We start from the raw sequence: 12287 nt of genomic DNA on the forward strand, positions 1-12287 counted from the left end.
TGTGCACAGAGATCTAAGTTTCTCCAGACAGGCGACAGTATTCGTGGTTGTGTGGAGACCATGGCTAATAATGTCTGGGCTAACAAGATCTATGACAGTAAAACAGATTTCAGTGCTGCCTATTAATTTTCAACATACCACTTCAAGAAACTATTGATTATAATCTTTGTTCCTAAAATGAGTTCTTACCAATGGATAAATATGGGAAGAAGATCGGGCACTTCACCATAAAGGTGGGAGGGAAGGGTTAGCCTGGTTTCAGAGTAGATTGAAGAGTTGACATGAGATGAGTGAGGAAATTGGGCATGTATTATTACAAATCGGTAATAGTATATGCTTAATCTCCTTCCTAATTTGTGGTAGAGTGCGTAGTTAGGCTGGCCGAAATGCACCTCCCAAAGTCATTGGTTGTGCTTGTCCCAAGACCACCAGAGGTCTGGCTGACCCATCACATCCTGACACTGATGAGACATGAAGAAACTGCAGATGCTGGAATCTGTAGCAACGATTTGCAGGAACTCAATGCCTGACCTGCTGAGTTCCTTCAGCATCTTGTTAGAGACTGGTGAGGTAAGTAGCAATGACAACAGGATATCCAGCAACTGAAGTGAGGAACCCAAGCCCTGAAAGCATCTCCGAAGGCACTGACGGCAGAAAAAAAAAGCTTCCAGCTTTTCTGCTTGTAAAAGCTGTGAGTAGGATTTTTAATAGCTTGAAATATTTCTGACATTAAATGACATTTAAAAAAAACTACACCTTTCCACTTAAACTGCCGTAGCCACAAATTAAAGTACTATAAACGATCTTTAAAAAAAGTAAAGAATAAGTAATTCTGAAGGCTAATTGGGAGTAAGTCATTTGCAACCCCTCACCCCAGGTCAGTTTCACATGGCTGATCATTTAGCTCAAAGCCTCTTTCCTGCAATAATCTCGTGCTACTTGATCCTCTTAATATCTGAATAGCTATAAGTTCCTGTCTTGAATATATGCAGGGACTGAGCTTTTACATCTTATGTAAAAAAAATAATTCCAAAGATTCACTATCAATCTCGGTGAAACTTTTATGTTTCTCATCTCAATCCTGAATGGCTGGGCACTTATTTTGTGTGTGACTTCAGGTTCTAAACACCCCAGGCAAGAAAAGAGTTTTGCTGAATAAGCTCTGTCAAAACTTGCAAGAATTTTGTGTCAACAAGATATCTTATTCTTTTTAAACTAGACAGTATTTGTCCTACTCTGTTTCCAACAGGGCAACCCACCTCCCAATCCTATGAATCAATCCGGCAAAACTTCAGCAGAATCTGTTCCATATTTTGCAACATTATATTGGATTTGTCATTCACATCCTGTCTATACCCTGAGAAACTACCTCCAAATGCTGCCTCAGTGGAGACCCGAGTCACCCCAACCACAAACTGTTCCAGCTGCTACCATTCAGGAAACTGTACCGCAGCATAAAAGCCAGGACCAACAGGGTCCAGGACAGCTTCCACCAGGCCATCGGACTGAATAATTCACGCTGATACAATTCTATTTCTAAGCTATATTGACTGTCCTATTGTACATATTATTTATTACAAATTACTATAAATTACACGTTTAGACAGAGACATAATGTTAAGATTTTTACTCCTCGTATATGTGAAGGGTGTCAATTCAATTCAATGGTACCCAAATCGTTCCAGACTCTGGAGAAGCTGCAGTTGGTGTCCTGTGTTCAATTTTGATCACACTGCTATAAGAAAGCTGTTATTAAAATGGAAGGAATACAGAAATAATTTACAAGAATGTTGCCAGGACCTGAGGGACTGGGTTATAGCGAAGGTTTGGATTGACTAGGAGCTTTTCCTTGGAGCATACACCTCCATCAGCCACCTCTCATCGTCCTTTGTTCCAGGGAATAGCCCTAGCTCACCCAACCTGACCACAAAATGCTCTTTAATCCAGGCAGCATCCTGCTAAATCTCCTCTGCACACTCTCGAAGGATTCAGCATTTTTCCTAGAATGAGGCAACCAGAACTGAACACAAGTGTAGTCTAACCAGAGTTTTATAGAGCTGCAACAATATCTTGTGACTTCTGAACTCAATCCCTTTAATAATGAAGGCCCACAGATCTTACACCTTCTTAACCATCCTATCAACTCAGAAGGTTCTAAGGATGTGGATCCACCCAGCCCCCCCCCCCCCCGATCCCTCTCTTCCTTTACATTAGCAAGAAATAAACCATTTACTCCACCTTCTATTTCGATCTTGAAAACTGCATTAACTCCACAATTCACACTCTTCTGGATGAACTCCATGTGCTACTTCTCCACCTAACTTTACATTCTGTCAATGTCCTGTTGTAACCTATGACAACTTTCTGCACGATCCACAACACCTTGAACCTTGGTGTCATCTGAAAACTTGCTAACCACCCCTCCATTTCCTCAACCAATCATTGATAAAAATCGCAAACATTGGGGATCCAGGACAGATTTCTGTGGAGCAATACTAGTCACCTTCCTCTGGGCAGAATATACTTCTTCTACAGCCACCCCCTGCCCTCTGTGGGTAAGCCAATTCTGAATCCATGAACCCTGTACCTCATGACTTTTGAATGAGTCTACCCTGGGAAACCTTTTCAAATGACTTACCAAATTCCATTTACACCACATCTAACGCATCATGATAAGCCTTTTCCTTTGATCTAATACTATTTTTAACTTGTCCTGTTAGCTGTGGCTGAACCACTTTCTGACTAAATACATTGCATTAAAGGGATGTATATTTATGCAAGCTATGTACTAATTCTTCTAGTACTGTATTAGCTATTTTTTACCATCATAATTAAAATAACTTCTGTCATCAACATCATCGTTATGTGCCGTGTCTTTAAGATGTGGGTGATCATGGTCTATTGTTCTTGGCAAATATTTCATTGCCTCCTTCTGGGCAGTGTCTTTACAGACAGGTGACTCCAGCCATTATAAATAGTCGTCAGAGGTTGGATAAACAGGACCTGTGATATGCAGCCACTGCTTATACAACCGTCCACTACATGCTCTAATGGCTTCACGTGACCCTGATCAGGGGGCTAAGCAGGTGCTACACCTTGCCCAGGGGTGACCTGCAGGCCAGCTGGGGGGAAGGAGCTCCAACCAGTTTATATCCTTTTGCATCAAAGGCCTCCCCAATTACGCGCTATGACCTGAAAATTAACTCGCGTAGCTGCCTCTTATCACAAGTGCAGAAGGGCACCATAGTGGCATAGCAGTTAGCATAATGCCATTACAGTGTCCGCGATCGCTGATCAGGGTTCAATCCCTGCCGCATTTTGTAAGAAGTTTGTACGTTCTCCCATGACCGTGTGGGTTTCCTCCAACTGTCCAGTTTCTACCGACATTGCAAAGACACGTAGGTTAGCTTAGTAAGTTGTGGGCACGCTGTGTTGGCATCAGAAGCATCGTGCCACTTGTGAGCTGCCCACAACACACCGTCAGTGAAATGTGTCATTTGCATCAACGACCATCTCAATCTGTTTGTTTCAAAGTACATGTGACAAAATAAAGCTAATTTTTAAAAAAGTCTAGGTACTGGGACTCCAGCTGTTAACAAGCAATATATGGGTAATTGAATGAGAAAGTCATTACTTACACTCTACGTGGATTCGTTCTCTATACTATTACTACATATTTGTTGTGATGATTCATTTTGTACATTTAGGTTTCCCATGATCATTTCTGACATCTGCTTAGGTACAATCACAAACAAGAGAAAATCTGCAGATGCTAGGAATCCAAGCAACACACACACAAAATGCTGCAGGAACTCAGCAGGTCAGGCAGCATCAATGGAAAAGAGTAGTTGTCATTTCAGACTGAGATCCTTCATCAGTATTCAATGATGGTTCTCGGTCCAAAATGTCGACTGTACTCCCTTCCATAGATGCTGCCTGGCCTGATGAGTTCCTCCCGCAATCTGTATCTGTTTAAGCATCTCTAATTTTCTAATGCAGTAGATGCTGGTTAATTGGGACACATCAGGACCAGTACATTTTAACCCAATTAAGCAGCTATCCCAATTAGGCAAAGTTTCATGGAAATATATAGTTTGTAAAGGCATATAATAGACAAACTATCATTTAACTGGGTAACAAATTATGTACGTATTTAAATGAAATACAGAACAATTAGAAGACTGCCAGTACTACTACAGTATTATAAAAGTGTGTATTAGTTTGTAGCAGTTTTCCATGGAGGAATTCATCCAGTATATGGTGCCAAGTTCTTTTGATGAATCTAAATGAACAAAATTAGTGCAGACAACTAGAGGAGATAACTTCATACAAAGCTCTTGACGATTGCATCTTCCAAATCTTCATTCTTAATGTAGCATTCAAGATAATTGTTCTTAGCTTCAAATTTGTTGAAGTAGTGAAATCATTTCATTTTCACTCCCAGTGCCTCAATGTTTAAAACTGCAGTGAGCAAGCCAATTTCTCACCAACTATCAGTGAGAAAAATGACTGCTTTTTGAACAGAAATGCATGCAACTGTCACTATTTGAAAGCTGTTTGCTCTAAGTATGGCGTAGTGCCTACCAACTACACAAGAACACATGATTGACGCTAGTTAGAAACCGTTAGGCAACAATCTCCTGTCCCAGTTAAGCAGCATGGTGTTCCAAATAAACAAAGGGAATCTGGGCTATAATTAGGTTTTATTCAGAAAGAGTTGTCCCAAATAAGCGGCTGCCCTGATTAACTGGTGTTCCTATTAACTGGAATTCACTTTTCCCTACATTACCTTAACTGCATCAGCTGCAGATACAAGTCCCACTGTGTGCTCTTGTTCCATGCTTTATCTAACACCACTCTCACTGATTCTCCTTCTTAGTTGTATGAGTTATGATTCTGTTTCTCAAGCTTTTAATATCAAGACTACCCCCATTTCTCAATTTTTCATACAACCTCTAGAAATTAAAAATTAAATCTCAACCATGGTTATTTTGTAGCCACATAGTAGCTATCAAACCCTTATTCCTATTTGTTTTGGAAGCTGTGTGCATTCTGATAAAGAGCCTCAGTTTTGTCTTTCCATCATTTTTTGCCAGTTCTGACTCTAATTGGAGATGTACAGTGTGCTCGGTCTCCTCCTGACAGACAGCAGTTATGATAATTAACACTGTACTGTCTTGTCCTCTTGCTTTACTTTCCAAACTTTAGCTCACCAGGATTATCCCCCAAATTTTCACTTCAAAATATCACCTACAGCCCTTGTTGGTCCCAGGACGATTCAAGAGCCCCCTTTTCCCTAGTACTGCTGCCTGTGTACCCACATCAATTTTTAAGCTACACAGTCATCTTTGTGACCATGGATGGTCCCAAACCCAGCTGTGAAAGGAGGAAGGTTGAGCATGGGACTAGCAATCCAATCCTGTAAAATCCCACAAAAATGCAAACAGAAGCTCCAAAGATGTCATCCCTGGGAGAGGAAGGATGCACCAAGAAGACTGGCCCAGGACAGAAGACACTAGCAAGTTGTTGTCAGTGGACTGTGCCAGACTTAAGAAGACACTCACCTCTCTAATGTTTTTGAGTTGATACTAATTTTCCCAGGACTCAGGTAGTACTTGGTGACTTTCACCTTTATAATCCTGTTTTTTTTTGGAATCAGACTTTTTAAACTACTTGTTTTCTTCCAATCAAATCAAATTTGTTTAATTATCATTTGATCATACATGAATACAGCCAAATGAAACAGCGGTCCTCTGGAGTGATGGTGCAAAACATAACTCAGCACAAGGCACAGAGCACATTCGAGTTAGCGAACACAGTCACACAAAAAAAAATATATATTTAGCCCAAATCCCTAAGTGACATGTCCCACAATCGAAGGTGCAGTTCCCAGCAGTCCGCAGATAAGCACATACACGCAATCCAGCTTGTCATTGCACCGATCGAACACCGGAGGGCAGCACCAACAGAAGAGGCCAATCCCAACTGAGCATGGATACCACACCACACCGCCTCCTCTCCTGGACTGCAGCAGCAGGCAAGCCTGCAGCTTGAGGCCTAGTCCTCGCTACAACCCAGGCCTCACAGCTCCCCTTGCTTCTTCTTTCATCTTTTACATATGTCATTGGTTCTCACAAGGAGCATGATTGTTGGATCATGCTTCATACACTTTAAGTTAATATCCAGCTATGAGAAGATGTCCTCAGTTCTTGATAGGGTAGGCAACAGAATGTTTGGGAATTTTGCTTATGGCTGGACAGAATAATATACAACTACATACAGTAATTATACTTATACTACTTTATTCCTTTTCACTCCCCATCAATACCCTACTGTATTACAATGCTGTGTTCAGTTTGCCAATCCTTCTTCCAATCTCCAAACAGGTCAGCTAATTTACAAATATAACTACAAAGGCTCTTTCAGTGATGCATTCCCTTTTGCACGAGGTGTCTGTTCCACCCATTGTTGTTTCATTTCTTATCCTTTACGAATGTATTAAAATTATTGATATTGAATATATTCATTAACATGGTTTGCATATTTGAATGAGGATGATGGAGTTTTAATCCTAAAGAGATTTGGCAAATGCTGGAAATGCAGAATAACACACACAAAATACTGGAGGTCAGGCAGCATCAAGGTGTTTGTTCCTGTGTAGATGCCTGATTAAGGGAGATATCTGATGGTGTATGGCTATAAAGGTGATGTGCTTTACCTCTTGTACATTTAGAGAAGTTTACACAACAGACGATGAGCTCTAGGGTAGCTTATTTGCCTGCCTGTGTGATTTCAAGAAAAATGGTATAAGGTGACAGAAGCAGAAAGAGTTGTTGCTGTATTTTGCCTTCAGACAGACAGACAGACATACTTTATTGATCCCGAGGGAAATTGGGTTTCGTTACAGTCGCACCAACCAAGAATAGTGAAGAAATATAGCAATATAAAACCTTAAATAATGAAATAATAATGTTAATTATGACAAGTGGAAATAAGTCCAGGACCAGCCTATTGGCTCAGGGTGTCTGACACTCCGAGGGAGGAGTTGTAAAGTTTGATGGCCACAGGCAGGAATGACTTCCTATGACGCTCAGTGTTGCATCTCAGTGGAATGAGTCTCTGGCTGAATGTACTCCTGTGCCTAACCAGTACATTATGGAGTGGATGGGAGACATTGTCCAAGATGGCATGCAACTTGGACAGCATCCTCTTTTCAGACACCACCGTCAGAGAGTCCAGTTCCACCCCCACAACATCACTGGCCTTACGAATGAGTTTGTTGATTCTGTTGGTGTCTGCTACCCGCAGCCTGCTGCCCCAGCACACAACAGCAAACATGATAACACTGGCCACCACAGCCTCATAGAACATCCTCAGCATCGTCCGTCAGATGTTAAAGGATCTCAGTCTCCTCAGGAAATAGAGACGGCTCTGACCCTTCTTGTAGACAGCCTCAGTGTTCTTTGACCAGTCCAGTTTATTGTCCATTCGTATCCCCAGGTATTTGTAATCCTCCACTATGTCCACACTGACCCCTTAGATGGAAACGGGGTCACCGGTGCCTTAGCCCTCCTCAGGTCCACCACCAGCTCCTTAGTCTTTTTCACATTAAGCTGCAGATGATCCTGCTCGCAGCATGTGACAAAGTTTCCCACCGTAGCCCTGTACTCAGCCTCATCTCCCCTGCTGATGAGTTTCACCTTTCCCAATATTAACTCCTGAAGCTACCTCTGTGTCTAGTTGAGGGTCTGCATATTTAATGTAGAACATTAAAATAAATTGATATGTTAAAGGCAGAAAAGTGGTGGAAACACTCAGCAGGTAAGGCAGCAACTGTAGAGAAAGAAATCTGATTAGCTTGCCTTGTTACTTATTGATGAGAGGAGGATATGCCATGTGGGGGGTTGATTTGCTTATCGGTTGAAAGCTGCTTCCATCGTACCAATCGTCTGTTGGCCAGTTTGCAGTATGCAGGGGCAGGTTCCCATTGGTGGCCATGTGTGCCATGGCACTGGTGTCCAATTTCAAGCAGCTCAGCGGTATGAGAATAGCATATGCAGGAGGCTCGGGCTCTTTCCTTTGTCCCTGGGCCCACTTCACACTGAGCTCACAACCTGTGTTTGAAGAACCATGCTCCAGATGAAGGAGCCCCACAGTACTCTTAGCTAGGGATCTGTTTGTTGAACATTTTGTTTTGTAGTTTGTGTAATTTGATGGGACTTAGATGGTTGGTCAAATCTTTTACTGTTGGTAAATAAATGATTGATGTGCTTATTTGTAATCATTGTCGTCTGTCTCACTCACTAAACCCATGAACCTGTAGCTGCTTTCCATCCTGTTCAGTAGCCCCCTCTCCCAACCATACCAGATGGTAATCTTGCCAATTCAAATGCTGTTCAAGATACATCCGTAGAAATTTTCAAGTGTTTTAGGTGGCAAATCAAATCTCCTCAAACTCCTGATCAAACATAGCTGCTGTCTTGCCTTCTTAATAGATGTATTAATACGTGATACTTATGCCTATACAGAGTTTTTATGAATGTATTAAAATTATTGATATTGAACATATTCATTAACATGGTTTGTGTATTTGTATGAGGATGATAGAGTTTTAATCCTAAAGAGATTTGGCAAATGCTGGAAATCCAGAACAACACACACAAAATTCTGGAGGTTAGGCAGCATCTTTGGAAATTAATAAAAGAAAATATTTCAGGCCAAGGCCCTTCATCAGGACTAGAAAGGAAGGGGGAAGATGTCAGAATAAGGAGCAGAAAGGAGGGAAAAAAGGACAAGCTAGAAAATGATAGGTAAAGTCAAGTGGTGGGGGAGGGAAGGAAGATTGGCACCCGGGGAAGGTGATAGGCAGGTGAGGAGAAGAGGCAAGAGGCTGGAGTGGGGAATTGGGGGAGAGGAGAAAATGACCAGAAGTTAGAAAAATCGATATCCGTGCCATCAGGTTGGAGACTACCTAACTGGAATATCAGGTGTTGCTTCGAAGAGTAGCCTCATCGTGGCAGAAGACTAACAGAAGCATGGACTAACATGTTAGAATGGGGAGGGGAATAGCATGAAAATGTTTAGCCACTGGGAAATTCTACCTTTTGCAGATGGAGCAATGTTAATCATGACCATATATTTAGCTGCAGAAGTCCTTTGGAGTAAAATTATTTAAATGACACGTACTATTAATTTAAAGGTGCTATTTCTGTGACTGTATATGGAAGCTGAAGAATTATTGTACTTGGTATTCATATTACTTAAAAGAAAAAATGTTGTGCTGAAAATATGCTTTTATCCAGAGCTCCACCTAATTGGCTATCTTATTTTTAAATAAAGACTGTTTTAAATAAGATTTCGGAAACAAGTGTTATTCTGTGTTACAGCAACCAACATATTACTGATACTAAATATAGTGAGTTATTTTGTTATCCATATCCTGACATCTGATTAAGTAACCAAATGTATTATTCTCTGTAACATTAAATTCATTTCTGAGTTTAAAACATCTCTTTGACCTCCCTCAAGAGCAGTGTCTGAAATACTTCAAAGCATTCCAAGTGTATTGGTAAGGTTAGGTATCTTTCAGATGAATGGTTAAAATGAACACTTGATCCTTAAAACCTGATCTTCCTTCACATTTTATTTGGCCGGTGTTTCTGAGAATGATCTTGACATAGTTAATGATGTTCCTTTAGAACTCAGATTTGAATAATGAATTGTTGCCCACTTAATTGTATTGCTTTGATAACTCGAACAGTACTGAACCGGAGAATGCAGAAAATGGATTTCATAAGGTGATTTGTGTGACATTCTGAAAAATGATCTTATGTAGTGAACTGATTTAATGGAAATCGAACACTAGTGCCATACTGAACACATTGTATTGAAGTTGGAGTGGATGATCTTTTCATTGCAATATCATGCAGAGAAGCAACTGGAATGTGGTAGACCTTAGTGGAACTTCAATTTAATCATCTCTCCTTTTTGTATTTGCAGGTCTAGCAATAGCCAGTGCACTTATAGATATTTCACAACAAAAGCCAAGTGAGTGCAAAGAGAAGACATCAGCCATTAGGAACAGAAAGCAGCTCCCTCCAACACATCAAGGAACTTGTGTATAAGAAAAAAATAAAAACTGCACTTGTTTATTCAGTAAGCCATTTTCCTTTTTGATATGGCTTTGATTTAGAGCCACCCAGCAGCCTCAGTTTTTCAAGAGGTGACAAGAACATTAAAAAAAAACTTGCCCTGTGATCTTCGGGTGTGAAGTCAGCGATGAGTCCTTTAACAGTGGGTAGAGGTCACACTTGCCTTCAACGCTGCCAATTTGATTTATTGCATTTTCACACCATTAACCATGTTTGTAAATATGATTGTGGAAATAAAATTAGATATGTTAAATGACCACAGAAATGTTATTTTCATTTTAGCCACACGCTGATGGCCATTGATTGTGGTTTGAATAACTATCAGTATTTAAGAATGTTAAAGTATTAATGCAAATGTGTTAACTAAAGAATGTTTTTGAAATATGCAGTACTGCAACTTGGGTAAATGTGAGGAGAAGGAAAGAAAGGCATAGATATTGATGCATATGTTACTGTCCCTGAAATTTCCAATTAATGAAGAGGTCATGAAATAATACTGTAGTGTGCAGTTTGATCCATGGTGACTTGCATGTTCCAGTAGTGCTGGATCAATAATTCGAAACCAGTTGTATGTTAATCATTGAACAAAAATATAGTACGTCTGTTGCAATTTATGCTATTCCTGGATTCTGCGTTTACATTCTTAGGGAATAAATTAATGCTCTCCGATTGAATCAGGAGGGCATTTGTAAAGAAATATTATTTATTGCAAACATCTAATGAAATCTGCACAAGCTGCATTTTCTCTACATTTCAATTAATGCTGTTTGGTGTAGGTTGACCAACAACTGTCTGAAACAAAATTGTCAACCACCAAGCAGGGAAAGCAGATGGTGCAGTCACTCTCAGAATTCATCATGTAAGTAACTTTGATCAGTATTGATTGGCATGATAGCTAAGAAATGAAGGACACAGGGGAGAAGAGGAAAGTGAGTCCCTGTTTTTCTTTTGCAGTTCTTGTGTGGTTTATGCAACTGATTGTATTAATTTATAGTTGAACTACATAAATTTGGTGGAAGTATTCCATCGCCCTGCATTTAGGGATAATTTTTTAATAAATTGCAACCCATCTGATAGCTACCATGTAAAAATATCTATTCGGATTCTTATGTCTTGAGGAAATCTAGTAGAATTATAGTAGTCAATGATCTTGGACCAATAGAAGCTGTTCTGTTCATGTTACATTTGCACTGATCTGTGAGATTTTAGTTCTAACCTCGTGGAATCACTTTTAAGTCACTGTGCATTAAGGACAGATGAAAGATTCACGTTTTTCAGCCCTCATACTTCGGTTAAGGGCTCCATGAATTTTTATTGCCCATTTGTCTCTTGCCACTTTAATTCATTCATCTGTAAAGTTGCCGCATCTGTAAATATACATCTGACAGCATCAGTCAGGTGACTGCACAAAGAAGTATTTTACACAGAAATGTTTAGATTTGTATCATTAAGGAACAGCCAACATAAGATCTGTGTTAACCTGGGCCTATGTAAAACAATTTTGAAACTTCAGCGTATTAAAAAAAATACAAATTATTGTTTTTTGAACTTTCTTTCCTGTATCGTGTATCATGGACAATTTTTGTTTTGCCTTGAGATGTTACATGATTTTTTTTCAATCGTGTTGGCTCGGGGGTGTTAAAGAAATAAAGTGGAATGAGTCCATGAAATGACAAAGTTGAAATTGCTGCAGAATGAATCAATGCTTAGTTACACTTTGAGTTTTGATTTAATATTGTATCTTGAGCAATTCTACTGAATTAATCTTCCACCCTACAAATGAGAAATTGCACATTTCACCATTGTGCAAAGAAAATGCTTTCTGACCAATAATACAATTTGTTAATTTTCAGAGTTATTGCTAGTAAAGGAACATTTCAACAAGTAGTATTAATAATAGCATAACAAAAATCTGTTGTACAGATTGAATGCTTTAGTGTGGTATGTGGAGAGGTGGGTGAGGGAAGTGTGGGGTAAAGTTCTTTCAGAAGTTTGGAGGAGCAAATCTGCAGAGAGATAGCAGACAACTGCAGGAAACATAAAGTTGTGATAACAAGGGATTTTAATTTTCCACATATTGATTGGGACGCCCATACTGATAAAGGTCTAGATGGGTTAGAGTTTGTAAAATGTGTT

General features: G+C 39.9%; 1 protein-coding gene across 1 annotated transcript in view; it reads left to right on the forward strand.

Moving 5' to 3' along the window:
• The window catches only part of atrnl1b (attractin-like 1b), a 1024737-nt gene extending 1012908 nt beyond the window's left edge, over nucleotides 1-11829 (forward strand). The window contains exon 29 of the mRNA XM_059947922.1: nucleotides 10000-11829. Within this exon, the coding sequence (XP_059803905.1) occupies nucleotides 10000-10124 (125 nt within the window). The 3' untranslated portion in view covers nucleotides 10125-11829. The remainder of the gene's footprint in view (nucleotides 1-9999) is intronic.
• The last annotated feature ends 458 nt before the right edge of the window (nucleotides 11830-12287 follow it).

Source organism: Hypanus sabinus, chromosome 22 (genome assembly GCF_030144855.1).
Source record: "Hypanus sabinus isolate sHypSab1 chromosome 22, sHypSab1.hap1, whole genome shotgun sequence".
In the NCBI taxonomy this organism is placed as follows: Eukaryota; Metazoa; Chordata; class Chondrichthyes; order Myliobatiformes; family Dasyatidae; genus Hypanus; species Hypanus sabinus.